An 18878-nucleotide genomic window follows, 5' to 3' on the forward strand; every position below is an offset into this window, starting at 1 on the left:
ACAAACATTGTTGTGCATTTTAAAGAACAAAGTATTTTCATGTGAGAGAACAAGCATTTCAATGAAAACTAGGGCTGCGCAAAATGATCAAAATCTCATATCCTCTTGTAGAAGTCATTTCATATCCAGTTAGTCATATGTATTGTAATTGGTCATCCGTCTCCGTGATTCTTTAGGTTTTGTTTGAGCTCTGAGCTGTATTACTCTCATCCATAGACACCTATGAAGGTATTTTCTGCTGCAAAACACTTGTGCAATGGAATTTGTGGTTGTAGAAAATCGTCTTTTCTTAAATGTTCTCCATACAGTGTGACATGAACCTCTTGGTAAAATAAATTTAAACTATTTAAGTCTGAATTTTGTTTGGAAATATCCTGGGTTGTATAATGTTCACATGTTCTTTGTGATGGAATACTGCGGCTAAGATATATATATATATCAATTTGTAAATTAATTATATAAATTATATTACAGTATGGATGTGGTGGTCTAACTATAAATACATTTGATTTTCATTAAATCTTATATTTGATGTATTTAGTGATTTTATTTTCAAATTGTTGATTTAACAATAAAGTCGTTTTTTCCAATTGCACCTAAAGCCTTTTTCGTTTTTCTGGTAATGATACACCTTACACACGTATACACACTATGGCACTATGAACACATACACACACATACACACATACAGTATACACGCACACACACACACACACACAACCTATGGTACTATGGACACACACACAGTTGCACAGATGCATAAACACAAACACTATGGCATTATGGACACGCACAGGCACACACATACACACCCCATGGCACTATGAACACGTACACACACACACACACACACCATAGACACACATACACACACACTCACTATGGCACTATGGATACACACACACACAAATACTTACGCACACTACGTCACGATGAGCACGTACACACACCCTCTGTGTATAAATAGAGATGATAATACACTATGTCAATTCCCTCTACGTAGAGTGGGGATGTGGCGGGGAACATGGCCAAGTGACGTACTAGAGGTAGCTTAGTTCTCGACCAATTGGAGACACGGGCATGCGGAAATGGGAGGGGTCAAACGTCTGTTATTGTGTTTTCCCGCCCCGCGCGTCACCGGCTGTCTGTGTGATGGATCTCAGCTATGGATGCTTACATCAGCTGCCCGAGGCTCTGACAGAGGGAACCTGGTTGGTTTGAAGCAGGTGAGGAAGGCTTTTATGCATCTACAGCTTCTTTTTAACGCTCGCTAACCGGTGTCTCAGCACAAACCAGCAAATAGACGCTTTAGCTGTTAAGGAAACTAAGGTTTATTTTAGCTAGCTAGCTGCGGCTAACCCCAGCAGCATTTTGTCGGATCAGAAGGCTAACTCTAGCTTTTATATCATGATGGCTTCGTTTATATTTAATTTAACTCTTCTTGACGGTGCCCACATTTGTGCCACAACATTGCAAAGAATTATTATCGATGTAGATATTATTAGTGATTGTTTTGCTCTGTTTTATTCAAGTACGTTAGTAAATTACGTCAACAGTGAGCTAACTATATCCAGCGTCAGTAACATGTTAAGTGTTTAATAGTAGCCCGGTACTTGCTGTTACCCGCTGGACAGGAGGCTAAAGCTAACTAACAGACAGTTTAGACTCTCAGTCGATCAAAAACTGCAACCATCGAGAAGTAAAGTGTGTCACAGTGAAAGAAGGAGGGAACATTGGGAGATTGACTGCTCAGATTTGTTCATTGCTCACATTCTTTCACTGGAAGTCTGACTTGTAATGACGTGTATCTACGTCTGTTCTGATGCAGTTAATTTCCAGACTAACTGAATATTTGTGTGGCACAGTTGCAGATATGGTGAGGTACAGCGTGATGTCGGAGCTGCAAGTCTTCCAGCAGCCTCTCCAGGTACAGTTATCACTGGACATTTCACAATCCTCTAGCTTCCTGAAACACATTGTATTCGATGCCAGAAAGTGGTACACACACACACACACACACACACAGATTCATGGTTATCCACACCGAAGCAGAAGTTTCATCAGACTCCATCAGTCATGCGCTGTGAGCGGCTGTGTGACTCTTTCTGGTAATATCCAGGGTGAGATAAGGCCTGTCCTGGTGTTTCCCGTATTCACATTGGGCCACTGATTTGGCAGACTGCCAAAGGGGAAGTTAGCCAACGATGATGCAACAGTAATGAAATGACTAGGTTGCTATAGTGGTTCAGTTTTGCTAAAGGATTTTTCAGTTGTATGTCATCGTGATGAAGGATAAGAAATTTCAGGTTTTATATTTCTATAAAGTGCCAAAGTTAAACCGACTGATCTTTCTGACCACTCTAGCACTTCCCCTCCCTCTCTCCCCCTCCTATGTGTCTTCCTCCTGTTACAGGGTAACTCCCTGTCTATGGGTCACATAGGGCAGAGCTGTGGGGCAACTGAGGAGAATGAGATCCCCACAGAGGAAAGACGGCACCTTTCCCAGGGCCCATCAGGTACAACAGCTTTCTCAACAATTTAGATGATAGCACGCAGTATCAACACTACAAACAAAACATAGACTTTTGTTTTGTCCTCTTGCTTTGTTTAGTGTATCAATGTGGGAAATCTAAATTAAATGTTATTTAAAAAACACTGAAAACAAGACCAACATGGCAGTTCCATGTTGGTCTTGTTTTCAGGGCGTTTGTATCAGTATACAAACACCCTGGACAGATGGCTGTTGGAAGGACTATACATACCTACTGCCTCTATCTGTAGTGTGATAGATAGTATGGTATTTCCAGGGTTATTCTCTACTGGGCTACCTCGCCTTATCTTCAATTGTGGGCAGGTGGAAAGGATCTGGGACTCTGGATATTCCTTAATATCTGTCATACTTGACATAGGTCTTAAACTTAACTTGTTTAAACAGAAACCATGAGAAGGTACAGCATGTTGTTCACTAATGGTTGGGTTGGTGGTTTGATCCTCTGGTTCTTCCAAGTCAACATGTCAAAATGTCACTAGGCGAGAGATAATAAACCCCAAATTGCTCCTCATGCCTGTGCTGCCAAAGTATTATTGGTCTGTATAAGTGATAGATTACTTTATGAATTGTGTATCTGAATAAGCGGATGTTTCACACCTGCTTCGAGTGCTTGTTAAGACCAGAAAAGCACTTGATAAATGCAGTCCATTGTGTTTTTTCGGTTTTGTGGCAGATTTGGAGAAAAGCCAGCCAGTGAATATCCCAGACGCAGCTAAAAGAAAGAAGAAGAAAAGAACTAGGGCAACAGACAGCTTCACTGGCACTTTTGATGGTAAGAAAACTCATGTTATGGGGAGACCTTTAATGAAAATACAGGAAAGGTTACCATTTCCACTACTTGGTGAACACCTGCTGTGGATTTGAATTTGCTTCCTTTTTTCAGAACTGTACAAGCTGACAGATGAGGTTCTTGGTCAGGGGGCATTTGCTAAAGTTCAAGGATGCATAAGTCTACAGAACGGACAGGAGTTTGCTGTGAAGGTAAGTAAGGACATTTGTCATGTAGTCATTTAAACTTAACTGTGTAGATTTGCTGAGGGTAGACACCCGTTTACAGCCACATCTTCTTAAAAAGTTAAAACATAAAAATATATAAAATAATGATAAAAAAGAATATAAAGCCAGCTCTGTAATTGTAACAGTTTGAAAATATAAATGTTATTCAGACAACTAACCGTTCTCTGTCTGTTTATTTGGCATAGATGATAGAGAAAAGTGCAGGTCACAGCCGCAGCCGTGTCTTTCGAGAAGTGGAGACACTCTACCAGTGTCAGGGGAACAAGTGAGTGCTTTTCGTTTTTAAAGAGAGATTTTTAAATGGAAAAACAGCACAGAATGAATCAGACTCTAATCTGCTGGAAATATTTTTGTACAGGAATGTTTTGGAACTGATCCAGTTCTTTGAAGATAGCACATGCTTCTATTTGGTATTTGAAAAGCTCCGTGGAGGTGAGTACAAACGACTCCCTAACCCCACATGTACAGTGCATATAGCGGTTCCAGATGACTCATAATAACATGCCCCAACTGCTGCAAGTGATTCTCTTCTCTTCCCTCAGGCTCCATCCTCACACACATCCAGAATCGAAAGCACTTCGATGAGCTGGAGGCCAGTAAGGTCGTCAGGGATATTGCTCAAGCACTTGACTTCTTACACACTAAAGGTGGGTCAACAGCCGAACTTTCCTAGCAAAGTCCAAACTGCGAATTTATGGATCATCATGGTGACAATGTGCTTATCTACAGGCATTGCCCACAGAGACCTTAAGCTGGAGAACATACTGTGTGAATACACTGATCAGGTAAGTGGCCATTAAGAGACAACAACCCTTTCAGAAGGACAACAAGTACCTCTAATAGCCCAATAATGTTTTTCCTCGATCTCTTTACTCAGGTGTCGCCAGTGAAGATTTGTGATTTTGACTTGGGAAGCGGAGTGAAGCTCAGCAGTGCCTGTACACCCATTACGACTCCAGAGCTCACCACACCGGTAACAGTCTGGTTTGGAATTTGTAGCACACAAACAGAATCGATGTAAAGTTTACAGTTCTAATATGGGACATCTTTTGACTCTGCTGCGTGTGACAGTAAGTGTTCACCTAAAAGGGCACCGAGGTAATGATGTCTGAGCTACTGAGCGGGCTTCCTGGCTTTCATAGTACTGCCATTCAAGCCAGTAGCCAGTCCGATTTACCTTTTAGCCTCAGCGTATTCTCAAGTTAGGCCTTGTGTATGTAAACAGCTGATGAGGCTAAGGTGCACAACTGAGGTTGTGTCCCTAGCATCTGCTGGTGGTCGCTAACAGCGAGTAGTTGGTAACTCATTTTGTGTGCGGAAGACCTTCAAACGGATATGAGATATTCACCATCTTAGCCTATGCTCTAAAAACTGACTTGACTCCTCCTGTGTTTATGTTGTCCTCTCTTAGTGTGGCTCAGCTGAGTACATGGCTCCAGAAGTAGTGGAGGTCTTTACAGATGAAGCCTCCTTCTACGACAAGCGCTGTGACCTCTGGAGCCTCGGGGTCATCCTCTACATCCTGCTGAGCGGCAGCCCCCCCTTCACAGGCCACTGCGGCACCGACTGTGGTTGGGACCGGGGAGAAACCTGCAGAACCTGCCAGGTACGGTTGTCTAATGGGTCTCATACTCGCTCATTGTCTGTGTTCACTTCTCACAGTCTTTACAGAACAAAAGTACCGAATACTTCCCTATCACCACTGAAGCAAAGATACTATTAAAGCTACAGCAGTTTTTGAAAACTTCATTATGGTTGCCTCCTCTTTAACTGAGATTATTCTGTGTTACTGTGGTATCTGAGCTCTTTTCTTTTGTTATCAATTAAAGATTGAAGTTTAAATACAAAAAACAAAAATAGTGAGACTTTCCTGGTTCCAGCTTCTCATTGGTGAACGTCTTCTAGTTTTGTAGTCGTGTTATGATTCGGGCAACTGAATAGGCTCAACAAAAATAAATATTACGTGCAGGATTTGTGCCAATGAAAATAACCTTAAAAGGATGTTGCTTTGTCCCTGTGTAATATTCACCTTTTGTGTGAAAGTACTGAAGACAAAAACAAAAAATATATTGACATGCAAAATAATGCATGAAACACCTCCAGTTTGATGAGACCTTACTTTTTTTTTTACCAGTTTTGTTTGTGTGGAGAGTGTTGCCTCTGCTTCACTATAGTTGAACAACAGAAGAGCAGGAGAGTTTCACAGCCTGTCTTATGATTGTCTGTCCTCAGAGTAACCTGTTTGAGAGCATCCAGCAGGGCCAGTATGAGTTTCCAGACAAGGACTGGTCTCACATCACAGAGGGGGCCAAGGATCTCATATCCAAGCTGCTGGTTCGGGACGCCATGCTTCGCCTCAGTGCTGCTCAGGTCCTGAAGCACCCTTGGGTGCAGGGGGTATGTATCATTATATCTGAGCACTAGAATAATTCTTCCATTGTGATAACTAGTTTATTTTAAGGTGTGATTAGGTACTTTAATTCCTCTCTTTTTCCTCTACAGAATGCTCCAGAGAGAGGTCTTACAACCCCTCATGTTTTACAGAGGTAAGAGTAACAGTTAGCACCACAAAACAATAGGCCTGTGTGGTTGGTGGGAAAACCCTCTTAGTGTGGGAGTGAATGAGAAGATGCAGAGAGAAGACAATGTGTGAACACTGGAGCAGGTTACAAAGCGTCAGCTTCCTCTCTCATCCTCCTCTGCCTCCTCTGTACTTCCAGGAACAGCAGCACCAAAGACCTGACCCAGTTCGCAGCAGAAGCCATCGCCTTCAACCGGCAGCTCTCCCAGCACGATGAGCAGCAGGAGGACGTCGGAGGGATCGTTTGCTCCATGAGGCTTTCTCCTCCTTCCAACTCCAGACTGGCTCGTAGACGGGCGCAGTCCAATGCTCTGCGTACCAGTGACTTCGAACCTGCCTCGGACGACCTTGCTGCCTGAAGCACCAGTGTAACCCCCCCCCGTGATGTTCTCCGACTGATTTCACCCTCTGCCTGCTCGGCTTGTGTGCATGAGTGAGTGTGTGTTTCACTGGAAGACTTAAAGGAGGTGGTACATGCAATTAGAAGTGACTGTTCATGGTGTTAAAGCTCTTCCTCTTGGCCAGTGATCTTATCAGCACTCAGAGTTTGAGCAGTAAGGGAACAGTTGATCCTCAGCTACCACCTCAGAGTTACAAACATAGTTGAACCTCTTGAGATTTGCTCAGGTTACATTTTAAGCTGCCTAGATTTTAAACAAGGATATATTTATTTGAACATATCTTTAGTTTTAGAAATTTACATATAATCCTCACAGAGTTATTTATGATCAACCAGGAACAGCTTACTATAGCCTCTTAGTGCCAGCGTTTTATATATTGCCATATCCATTACATAGGTCCTGCACAGTTATGCAGCTGCTGCTTTCCTAATGCAACATTCTATACATTTAATAGCTGTTGTTTGCCTTTTTGTCGAACTGTGAATTAATTAATGTGATATTGAAATGCTACTAACTGCTTCTCAGTCAGTGGAGGAAAGGGATTTTTTTTAAGCCAGTAGGTGTGCGTGTGTATGTGGTTGAGATAAAAAAATATAACACTTGGAGGAGACACTGTTGTTTTCTCCATTCTTACCTGCATTATAAAGTAATTCTGTTTTAGCCTGGCGATTTAAAGTATGCATGAATCTGATGAGTGAAAACCCTTAGATCAGATATTTTTATATTTATTTTTGATCTCCAGCTTTCACATTAACACAAGCTACCTGCAGCACTGATGTACTTTAAAGTATTTAGTTCAAAGGGAGAACATTGAATCTGTTTGGTCACACCTACAACAATAACTATCTTCAAAGAGGTTTCAACGACCTTTTCTCCTCAGTAGAGTCCAACTATACCTCAGACTCTTATTTGCACCACGTCTTTGTGTTTGTACTGTAAACAAATGCATCTTCCCAAAAAGACTTAGTAGTCCTATTGATTTGATGTGTTTTTGGTCAGAATGACTTGAAATGGGAGAATTGAATCTGTTTTCGATGGTATGTACCGTATAGCTAATATGACTTAAAAGAGCTTTTGTGTGAAGTTGATGTTAAAATTGAATTCCATACTGAGGTTCAAGGGAATTATTTTTTATAAATAGTTGAAAGTATTTGTTTATTGTTCAGTTTTGTATGTTGGATTCTGTGAATGTGTCGTTGAAAGAATGATGGACAAGCCGAGACTTCACCACCTTTGATTTTCTTTGGTCCATCAAGTTGCAGTAATTTATTTTCTGATTAAGATCCATCCCCTTTTTTTTTTTAAATATAAAATAATCTAGTCTTACTTTTTGTCTTACTTGTCTAGTCTTACTTGTCTCATTACTTAAGGACCCTGTCTGTGTCTGAATGGACGCACCACGGCCGTCTATCACCTCTATTTCCCCCCCGAACTGTTACTTTTATGTGTTGCCCGCTAAACAACATGCCCCCAGATTTCACACTGTTGCCATGGACACCCCATCCCTATAGCAACTAAGGGCCTTTATTGGCTGGCAGGAATTGACATGAGATTTGCTCAGAGCCAACACACACATGAGGAAACATCCACTTGCTGCGTTAAAGCCCTCTCGCTCTCATTATGAGCCATAAAAAGGGCTCGTTTGTTTCCCCACATCAACCTGTAATGGGAGGGAATGAGATCCAGTGGCCTAATTGGTGTGCAATTCTGTCGTCCCACTGAAACGAGTGGAAGCTCGTCTGGGGTCCTGTTCATGAAAGTCTCACTCACACGCAGATTTTCACTGGTATGCTGTGCTCTCAATAAACAAAACAAAGATCCTCCATGTCTTCTCTTGTCTGGTCTGTTATATAAACCTCGTGTTTGTTATCGATTGCACTGTGAGATTTCATTCAGGAGTTATGAGGAAGGTCCTCCCCCCCGCTGCACTGCGAGGATGTGACTAACCTGCCCACTGCGCAGATAGCATCGCTCGGACAGAAGCTGTGTCCTGGTTCAGATCTCATTTAAAAGCAGAAGTGTAGAGAACCGACTGCTGAGCAATAAGGTTTTAAGATGGCAATAACCCTTACATGATCTAACAATAACTAGTTTAATGAAAAGGCAATGATAGATTAGAACAGTACCAACCGCATTCATGTCTCATCCTGTGTCCTTGTATATCTACTGATTTCTCAGAGCATAATTTACTGAGCAAATAACTTCATCACTTCACAGGTCTGTTTGATTGGACCCCTCATGTCAAGGAGCTGTATAGCGTCCCCAGTGGCCCATCTTTATAATTACATGTGGTGTGTGTGAGAGCAGCAGCAGCAGCAGCAGACGCTCACTCTGCTGTTGACCAGCAGGAGAGAGACACCTCCTGCAGCTCCTGCACTTCATGATGGACGGTCGACACGCAGCTGAACACTTCCCTGGATCCTGCTGAGATCATGTAAGTGACTCTGAGCATGATTGTGTTGTCAGGCTTATCACCAGAATGAAAATACACTGGTGCTGCTTCTGTTTTGCTTCACAATTACAGGAGGTGTTGCACTTTTTGTGGTTTTTCATCTTGAATGAAATGTTTTCCTTTTGCTGTAATTTTACAGTAAGTGTTTTCATTCATGTTTTTTAAATTTGATTTTCTTAACTAAATGTTATTTTCTCTTCCTCCCCAGCCTTGTCACCTTCTTCTTCTTCTCTCAGAGGGGATGAGTCCAGTGATCAGTGGCTCGTCTGATCTTCACAGAGCTCTTCATGAGACATGGTACTGACTGATAAAACCTCCAGACCCCTTGCTGCCAAGAGGGTCCCCAAGCAGCGCACCCTGCCCCACCAGAGCCTGCCCTCCCCGGCTCTGTGCTGCGCCTGCGGCCTGTGCATCATGCTGGCCGGCATCAACATCACCCTGGTGGGGGCGTTCGCCTTTGGCACCTTCATCCCCACCGGCAACCCCCCCATCGTCATCGGGCCCCTGCTCCTACTGGTAGCCCTGGGTTTCTTCGCGGCCTGCTGTGTGGTCAGCAGGAGGCCCCCGACCCACGTGGCCCGCAAGGCCCCCGGGGGCGAGAAGTGGGGGCTGATGCAGATGGGGACGGCGGCGTTTGAGATGGAGACGAGCGAGCACACGCTGCAGGACACCACGGCCGTGCAGCTCAGCCCCACCAACTCCCCCAGCTCCTCGCACAGGTCCGGCTCCAGCTCCAGCCAGGGGGGCCACGCCGCCGCCTCGCCACCTGTCTGTCAGGATGGAGCCAGGGAGATGTGTGGCCCTGGAGACAAACCCTCGGTGACCTCTGCCAGCAGCTCGCCCACACAGATGCTCACAGCACTCCCTCTTCGTAGCCTGGACTGTTCACAGGATGGAAGTGTCTGAAGTCATTAACAGGACTGATTGGCCTCTCCGTACAAAAGCCGACAGACCAAATATCTCCATGACCTGCAGTCTCTCAGGCTGCAGACTGTAATGTGTTGTGCAAAAACATGTGTGATGGTAACTTCTTCAGTGTCGCCCCTCAGCCCCATAATATTTATTCATTTTCCAGAAACAGTAGCAGGAGAGATGATGACACCTTAATCCAAGTGCCTGTTTGTGTATTTTTTGTTGTACAATGCATTGGATGAAGGCAGATTATCGTGTGCTCTATGTGGCGTGGATCAATTTGTCACCGTACAGAGAGAAGATGAGTGCGTCCGGTCGAGCTGCTTCTCTGAGTCATCGTGCTGCTCCTGTGTGAGCGCAGTAAAAAGTGTTTTTTAAAGTTTACTTTACTAGCAAAGTGAGTGCGTAACGTCGAGTGTGTTAAGATGGATGTTCACGAACAAATCAGTGTTGTCGTGCCATGATTGTAACAGCTACGGATGCTAATACATGTTTGGGACATATACTTTTTATAAGTAAAGTTTGATTGATTGTAACTTACTGTAGATGGTGTGTTACTGTTGTTATGTTAAAAGTTATTGAACAGAAACAGATTTTTGTATGCATTATCCATAAAAACAAAAGCACACACACACAAACACACACACACACACGCTGCTGTAAATGGGAAGTGTGCGGGCTGTGATGGTAACTCACTTGTTATCTGGGGGAAACCGGCGGCGGCCGGGCAAACAGCCCCCTCCTAACATGTCCCCCCATCACTTGGCGTCTGAGCCAACAGCTGCCGGCAAAAAGGCGAGAGCCCTGTTTACTCTTCATTACGTCAGCCGTCCACAAACACAGCAGCACACACAGTGAGATCCCATCAAACAGCTCCACTGCTGGAGGAGATAACAGCAGCTGCTGCCTGATGTTATTAAGTTCTGTGCATGAAGCTTTATGAATGGCAGCACGGAGACAATTTGGCTGCCTGGACTCATCCGAGGAGTCAGAAATAGGAACGCTGGTGATTCTACAACGAGGACGACATGTCTTGACAACCTGAGCACATTTAGCAAAACTAAAAAGGTCACGTTGCTCTGAAGGATGAATCCGTGGAATTAGTTCTGAGTTTCCTTCGAGCCTGTGCAGGTCCCTGCAACTTTTTGACCTCATAACAATAAAGTCTGCACTAGTTTTATATTTGTGATTATTTACTCCCACACTGATCACAAATTTCACGTTTTATTACCTGAATATGTCATAGAATTCAAAAATAAAACTGTAACTCATTAATAACATTAATAATGACTGATAACAGAGAAAAATACATCCATCTATCCATCCACCCATGCTCATCCATCAATCAATCAATCAAATTATATTTTTATAGCCCATATTCCTCCCATCCATCCATCCCTATATCCATCATTGATCCCTTCATCATGCATCCATCCATTTAACCATCCATCCATACAACCTTTATATTGCATCTCCTTTGTAGGTGGTGAAAGAGCTAGATCTAATCCCAGCTGACATTAGACATGGTGTACCCTGATAGGTCAACAGTCAGACACATAAAACAACCAATCACACTTAAATTCATTCACTCACATTCAGACCTACAGGCTTTTTCGAGCTGTCAACATGCGGCATGGTCTGCTGAGGAGGACTGGACCGTGGTGCAGCCTCCCTGCTGAGTGAAGACTTAAGTCCGTCGTCCGGATCAAACTTAGACCCATTGGGTCACTGGGATCATCGTAAGGGAAGAATTTCCATTAAAGGTCTCCAGCAAATGGACAAACTCCAGGGAACACGGGTCAGGAGGGGCAGTGCTCAGTTTGACACCCAGGTGGAAGATAAGTGATTCTCTCTTCCACCTTCAACAGCTTCATAAGTTAAATAATGTTAATGCTTTGTTGAATCAAGAACAACTTATTTATCTCTTGTGTAAAAACAAACAAGTCAAAGGAGGCATTTTTCTGCAGAACAGTACATTTACTTGTGATACTTAAATTCGATTTTGATTATACTACTGTACTTTTACTTGAATATTAGTTTTACCTTGAAGTTACTTTGACTTGTAATAGAGTAGGCTACTTTAACATTGGAGATTTCTCTCAAAGGGTCTTAATATGTCGCCCACCATTGCATCTGAAATATGAAATATTTAAAGATTTCAGGCAAAGATCAAAATAAAATACAAAAAATGATATAAAAGCCCCTATGAGAAATGATCGCACAAATCACTGCACAGACAACTGAGGGGCTGAGCCCTGTCCCCGCATGTCCCCGGTGCTGTGGACTCTCTGTGGGGATCCTTCCTCTGCACCAGCACCAACAAACACACTGCTGTGATAATAACCCTGCAGAACCTTTCTGCTCACAACAACACAACCAGAAGAAAAGACGAGAGGAGTCAGCTGGTGCCTCACATTTCTCCATAAATGGATGTACGTCAGTGTGTCTGTAAACACAGTTAGTCAGGGCTTGCTATGTCTCAGAAACATTCATTCATTTTAAAGGAGCAGTAATAAATTCATTCATTCAGTCATTTTGAGCGACGGCAGAGAAAGACAGGACAGCCAATGTAAAACAAAGGGATTCATTAACTCTTTTCTTCATGTTGCTTGGAAAGATAAATAATATCTTCAATTGTGTCTATTTACCATGTTGGAGCCACGGCAGCATTTTACACCCTGTTGCTCCTCAGATGAATCTTCTCATGATGCTTTCAGTATCATCATCAGTGATAATCGACTTGAATAGTCACATACATTTTCTTTAAATCTTCTTTATTAAATTCCAGACCCCTCATTACAGCTATGGCTGGTGAATGTAATAATACTGAATGGGAGGCTGAAGGCTCATGATGACACATGAAGTGTCAGTGAGAGCTGAATGATTCACAGGAGACAGACTCTGCAGCTCCCATTAGAAAGACATGAACGTGTCCAGCGAGAGAACTATGAACTGGAATCACTTGCAACTGTTCAATAGGAATAATGATTATTATTTATGGAGCTTCATCTTGTGAATTATCCCAAAAGAGTTCAACTCCATTGACAGATGGACTCCAACACTTTCAGTCTTACGACTCCCCCCTGTGGTGAGTAGAGAGTAGACTCTCTCTGTGCTTATGATGAGCAACAGGACTGATGAACAAACATCCTCTACAGTGAAGGTACAAAATAGAACGAAGACAGGCAATACAATTTACTAAAATATAAAGAATATATATGAGATATGTACATAATATTATACACTTTCACTATATAGACAAAATATTATCATATGATTTGTTTAATATCCATCATTTAAATCATAACATTCAGTTTGGTTTGACCCTATGTTCTTCCCCTGGTCATTCAGGTCACATGCAGCGACTCTGTGCCCCCAAGTGTCCTTGGCAAGATACTGAACCCCTAAAATGGCCCCTCATGAATGTTGAGTGTACTAATTGTAAGTCGCTTTGGACGATAGCGTCAGCCAAATGAAATGTAATGTGATGTAATAAGGCATGTTTCTGACACATGTAGATTTCTTCTCTTACTGAGTATTGATAATTGAAACAGTTATTGTTTATATATGTGTTAAATCCTGTAAGCTGGCAATTATTTGTTTCATTTGAATAAAGTACACTTTCACCAGGTTAATTTAGCGGATTGTTTCCATATTTAAAAAAGAAGAACTTGATGGTGTCTCCAGGCACCAGAGGGCAGTGTCGCCATTCACACTGTCTCTCGGAGGCAGCTGAGAAAATGTACCTGGTTTGTTTTGATGTAGTTTTTGGCTTCAACGGGACTTTGAGTGGGACACCTCTCAATGACGCTACCTGAGTATGAATTTAAATCTTCTCTCTGTGATTATTCCTCCTTCACTTGGATGTTTGGTCGTAATTTTGCAGGATGAGCTTTGAAACTAAAACAGTATTCACTTGTATCTGCTGAGCGAAAGACTTGCATCTGTCTGAATTTATGATTTAACGCCTCCATCTTTATGTCATTACCTCCAGTTGTCTAATGTGCAAATTATGTCTGATGTGAAAACCACAGCCGACACTGTCACACACATACACTGAAAATGATTGATTTTCAGTCCAGTATTTAAAAAAAGAAAAAAGAAGCTTATTCACAGATTGTGATTTTTTTCTTAAAGGATGAGGGAGGAAATGTAATTTTAAGATGTTTTAGATTTAAAGTGAAAATTGTGTCTCGCATCTCCTAATTAAAATGAATAAAAAAAAAAGCTTACTATGGAAAGTGTATCTCACGATTTATTGGTATTCATTTGAATATATCAGTGAAACAAATACAAACATTTTAACAAAATAAATGTATTGCCTTCTATAGAATGAATGTCTTGTGATTTTCTTTTGAAAAGTAAGAACTTTTACTTCTTAATTAAAACTAGCAGGGAGAAAAAAACATGAATGTTACCAAACCCTTTAAAGGAGAGCAAGTTTAATCTATTCTCCTTTATTTATGTATTTTCTGGATAGCTCCAAGGTGATAGCTCCAAGGGGCCCTGAATGCATCACGGCCTTTAACTGCTCTGCACCATCCCTGGGCCTCCTCCTGCCTGAAGCTCGCTCTGTGTTTTTCCGACAGATGCCGTAACTCTCCAGCGGCCCCGAGCCTCAGCCCAGGTCGTCTCTGAACCGCCGCCTGGAAAAATACATTTCCCACAGGTAATAATACAGTTCACTCCCAGATAACAGTACGTTAGAACAATGGCAAGGTTACAGCGTCTTTGGCCTCGTCTGCGAATATAATCATCAGCAGGTGAGTGACCCAATGTGCTTCCTACACACAGGCCCTGCTCGTATATGAAGTCTGCTCCTGCATCTTGTATAAACCATTTGTCTTTGCGTCCCTCCTCAGCTGTCGGGCAGAACAGGCATTTAATGTTACACCTCCTGAAATGAAGAGCCATTAATTTCATCCTCCGCTCCAGTTTGCAGTGTCCCTCCGAACTGCAGCCGCCTCCATCTAATTCCTAATGACTGTTGTGAGTGCTGACTCTGCTAGTGTAAAACAAATGATTTCTGTTGGAATCATCCTAATGTATTTCAATGGACGGGGCTGCTTTAAAATGACAAAAAAGGGGGTGGGTGGGTTCCATGTCATGATAAATGTGCATATGTCCACCAGAGCTGAATCAGACAGCACGTTTTAATGGCCTGATTGCTCGTTCATTTCTCGCCTCATTCTCTTGCGGCCCTGCTCCCTCCTTTTTTGTTTTCTTTAAGCGGAGCTGGTCATATTTTGTCCCAGATTAGTGATCTGTCCCAGAGACGCCGGCTGACAGTTGCCTCTGCTCAAGGTATTTAGGAAACATAATTCATTTATAGATCGAGAAGTGCTCCTATTTGTCATCCCCATTTTTTATGCTCGGCCCCTCCTCTGTCGCTCGTTCCTCTGGGAAGTGTGTGTGAGTGTGTGTGTGTGTGTGTGAGTGTGTGTGTCAGGGGAGATGGGGCCCAGGCCAGTGTTCAGCTGATGTATTAGCTGGCATATGCAAGCAATGAATTATCCAGGAGGAAAGGGAGTCAATTATCCACTCCTAAAGAGGGGCAGGGCCTGTGTGGCCTAGGGGCCCCTTTCCATATTTACCAAATCATTTCACAAAAAGGTAGGCTGGGAGACGGTGAGCAGACAGCATACACACACACACACACACGTGCACACACACCACCCAGACCTCACATTCAGCTTCGATCCTCTCCAGCTCAACCTCGTACCCTCCCCTCACTTCCCTTCCTGCACCTGCTCAGAGTCGCCCTCCTCAGTTAAGAAGGAGGAGCGGTGACGTTTCGTACTCGTACAGTTATAATTCATTTCATATACACCGACTCCTCAAACTGACTTTGGTTGAGCGGGAATAGCAGCGACGTGACCGTCGGCCATTTTGCTATTTCCCCCCAATTCTGTCCCCCGACTCCCCTCGAATCAAAATGGGGCCCTGATTGAGTGCGCTGCTCTGACTAATAGAGTGGATATGGTAAATGAAATACCCGCGACTTTCATCCAAAGTCTCTTACCCCCTGTGTCCCCAGTCACTTTACCATGACATATTTCCTGAGATTGAGCGTTCTATCCTGTTTCTGATGAGGACAGACCGAGACAGGACGAGTGGCGGCGTCGGTGGCAATGATACCTCAGAGCAGCCGGGACCCTCGGACATGGGCGGCCAAGCTGACGGGGCCTCTGGTGACTGACAGGGCTGACACTTAGGGAAATGAGGTCGTTAGACAGCATTATGCTTGGGCTGATAGCTCGGTAATGGGTTTTAAGTTTGGAATTTAACACAGAAGCCCACCGGGGATGGGTTTGATGTGCGGGCGGACAGGTGGGCTGCAGAATAAAGGAGGCAACTCTCACGGACACCAGGGGGAATGGTCTGAGACGGGGGGAGAAGGGATGAGGAAAGGGAGAGAACAGTTTAAAAGAGAATGGGTTTCTATAAATAAAACACACCAGTATGTGATCCTCTTTAGCACAAGGAAATCAAGAACAGCAGACGAGTGACTTTTTGTTTTTGGTCCTGCCCTTCCCTTCGGGCTTATACTCAAAGAATTTAACTTTCTTTAGATTTAACTATTTCACATTAAGAAAGTGGGGGGGAATTACAATTGTTTTAATCTGTTATGGCTCAACTGCAGAAGGTAATGATTCTTAAAACAATGAACATTTTCACATCCTTTGTTATGTTTCCGAAAGGTTTTACGATTTTGCACGCAGCTTCCGAGCCGCCTCGAGTCTTAAGAGAGGGCGTCTAAATTTAGCAAATAATGATAAACTCTTTTTAAGTTATAAGACATAGGCTAATGCGAGAGGATGTTAAAACCAGTGGGATAGTTTAGTGGAGATTAAGGGACGTATCAAAGACTTCTGCAAAGCTCCATCACGAGCCGTGCGCTTGTTTGGGCATCTGCACATGCTTCTCTTTTTAAAGAGCGGGGCAGGAGCAGCTCAGTGAGTGACTGATAATGTCTCAGCATCACTCCCATTACTCCTTTTGGCTGTGCTGTGAAAACAAATGGTCCACTTTACTGCTGCCGTGGACCTGGTGTGGAGTTCTGTTTCCGGAGGAAGATTTAGAGGTGTGACGCGGTCGTCCAGCAGAGGGCAAGACGACTCTCGCAGGAGAGGACAAAATGGATGAGGTGGGGCAGAGTGATGACGGCAGTTTCATTCATTCCCCTTGACTTGGTTTGGCGGGGAGATGAATTACGCCAGGCCGCTGTGAGAGGTTTATGGGAGGGAGAAAGAGGGTCAGGTTGCCATGGTCAGTGTTTTTCAGGGGGAGCAGATGAAGAGAGCCGGCAGCCCACATAAAGTCAAGTAGCCCCACGCCGTGTTCCGGCTCCGTGTCCTGCAGGCGTGTTTCTCACTGCTCTCTAGAGAGAACACCTCCAATTCAACCTCATCAGAACAGTCCAACCGGTCGAGAAGGGATTTCTGGTTAACAAGAGATAGACCTGGTCCGTGTGTGTGTGTGTGTTTGTGTGTGTGTCGTGGCAATCCCATTTCTGTTTATGTTAAAGTGTTAAGAAGCTTTAGAAACCGCCACTGCTTCAATCAGCATCTGTCGGGGAATTCATTATGCCACTTTCATTGGCTCAAGTGAACATGAAGCCTTTCTTCAAGAGTTGTGAGGGAAAAGAAAAAATGCTGGAAAAAAGAACAGCCCCTTTCATCAGCAGAGGTGTGGATGATCGCTGCAGTGGGCTTAAGTGACAGGTAAATTGCAGGTTAAGTGGAGAACACAGTCTTTTAACAAGAGACTCCAGGCTCCTCCAAATCCTCCTTAGTCTTTAATCTGAATACAAAAGGCAGGGGCGGGGGATTAAATCTGACCCCTCAATGTTCTGTTTGTTCCAGACTCCAGTCGAGGGCCTTCTGTAGCAGAAGAGCAGAAGAGTCCCAGGTTTGCATTTCCCTGTGTGCCATGTGGCGGCTTCTAAGAACAACATCGTCCACATGCTCCCTCCTCACTGGATAACTTCCCCGGGACAAAGGAAGTTCCTCCGAAGTCACCAGCTTCCCCTTTTGTACCCGCTCTCGTCGAGCGTAAGATGTAGTTGGAATTCTCTTAAAAGGGACTGTTTATTTAATTGTGGATGAAACGCCATAATGCAGATTAATTACAGTTCTGTGCTGCGGAGAAAAAAAACAAATCCTTCTTTATTTAGCTCCGGCGACTGTTCGAAAGAGGAGAAGGGGCCGGGGTGAGGCAGGCGGTTAGGGCTTGCCGAGAGAAAGGCGCTTTGGGTTGTCAACGTTTTAGAGGCTTAGAGTCAAACCTATCCGGGCTCAGGAGAGAGGAGTCTGGGTGTTAGGAAGGCAGAATGACTCCTGATAGAAGGAGTTTGCGGCTCAAGTCGAGAGGAATCGTCTTGGCTCCCGGATGAGGCAAGGACTAATTGATTCTCTGAAGTTTCCTGTCGCAGAGCCCGATTACAGGTATGACCGGATTAAAAAAGGAGAAGGGAAAAAAACAAGGGATCTGGAGGAGGGAAATGGTAAAAATCAAAGAGAAAAGAAGATGAGGGCTGCCATAGACGGATCAGCATCGCTTATACGCATTGATGTGCTCGCTTTTGTTCATGTGTGTGTGTGTGTTTGTGCCGGTATACTCATGTGTACACACGCCGGGGCTGCTGTGTTTGATCTCTATACTCAGTGGCAATCATCAGGTCACATTGCAAGGCCCCTTTCTCTGGTGTGTCGCACAGGAGCACATTGTGTTGTAGCAGCATGCTTCCCCTAATCACTCACTTCTGGTTAACACGTCTCAAAGCCAGAGGCATATGTCTCGCCTGCCCATAACAGTCCATGACAAGATTGAGTGCTGGGGCATGTGGGAGCCATAGCGAGGCTGGCTCTAAGAGAGAAGCCTCCAGGAGAAGGAGAGTTAGGACGCATATCTAGACCTAAGCTGTCATGCATGCAGCTGTAATGGCTTGTTTAGTGGCAAAGT

The 18878-nt window shown here is 43.8% G+C and overlaps 2 protein-coding genes across 3 annotated transcripts; both read left to right on the top strand.

Annotated features, from left to right (window-relative positions):
• Positions 1-1008: 1008 nt before the first annotated feature.
• Positions 1009-8373, top strand: mknk1 (MAPK interacting serine/threonine kinase 1). 2 transcript variants are annotated; one of them, XM_053431297.1, is made up of 14 exons: positions 1023-1226; positions 1866-1927; positions 2414-2516; positions 3225-3323; positions 3435-3532; positions 3754-3833; positions 3927-4000; positions 4111-4215; positions 4298-4353; positions 4446-4541; positions 4980-5174; positions 5801-5965; positions 6071-6114; positions 6289-8373. In XM_053431297.1, the coding sequence occupies exons 2-14, from the start codon at positions 1874-1876 to the stop codon at positions 6506-6508; spliced, it is 1389 nt and encodes a 462-aa protein (XP_053287272.1). In that variant the 5' UTR covers positions 1023-1226; positions 1866-1873; the 3' UTR covers positions 6509-8373. The 2 variants fall into 2 exon arrangements, with proteins under 2 accessions (XP_053287273.1, XP_053287272.1); XM_053431298.1 differs by lacking the exon at positions 1866-1927 and having other exon boundaries at positions 1009-1226.
• Positions 8374-8486: 113 nt separating this feature from the next.
• LOC128448587 (transmembrane protein 275) lies at positions 8487-10543 on the top strand. Its single transcript, XM_053431301.1, has 2 exons — positions 8487-8984; positions 9211-10543. The coding sequence occupies exon 2, from the start codon at positions 9297-9299 to the stop codon at positions 9906-9908; it is 612 nt and encodes a 203-aa protein (XP_053287276.1). The 5' UTR covers positions 8487-8984; positions 9211-9296; the 3' UTR covers positions 9909-10543.
• The last annotated feature ends 8335 nt before the right edge of the window (positions 10544-18878 follow it).

This window comes from Pleuronectes platessa, chromosome 9 (genome assembly GCF_947347685.1).
Source record: "Pleuronectes platessa chromosome 9, fPlePla1.1, whole genome shotgun sequence".
In the NCBI taxonomy this organism is placed as follows: Eukaryota; Metazoa; Chordata; class Actinopteri; order Pleuronectiformes; family Pleuronectidae; genus Pleuronectes; species Pleuronectes platessa.

Bases quoted from the DNA above. Each gene is read 5' to 3' on its own strand.
- LOC128448587 (XM_053431301.1), top strand. From the start codon at position 9,297: ATGGTACTGACTGATAAAACCTCCAGACCCCTTGCTGCCAAGAGGGTC.
- mknk1 (XM_053431298.1), top strand. From the start codon at position 1,089: ATGGGAGGGGTCAAACGTCTGTTATTGTGTTTTCCCGCCCCGCGCGTC. The intron at 2,517-3,224 runs GTACAACAGCTT...GTTTTGTGGCAG, and splicing joins CCTTTCCCAGGGCCCATCAG to ATTTGGAGAAAAGCCAGCCA. The intron at 4,542-4,979 runs GTAACAGTCTGG...GTCCTCTCTTAG, and splicing joins CTCCAGAGCTCACCACACCG to TGTGGCTCAGCTGAGTACAT.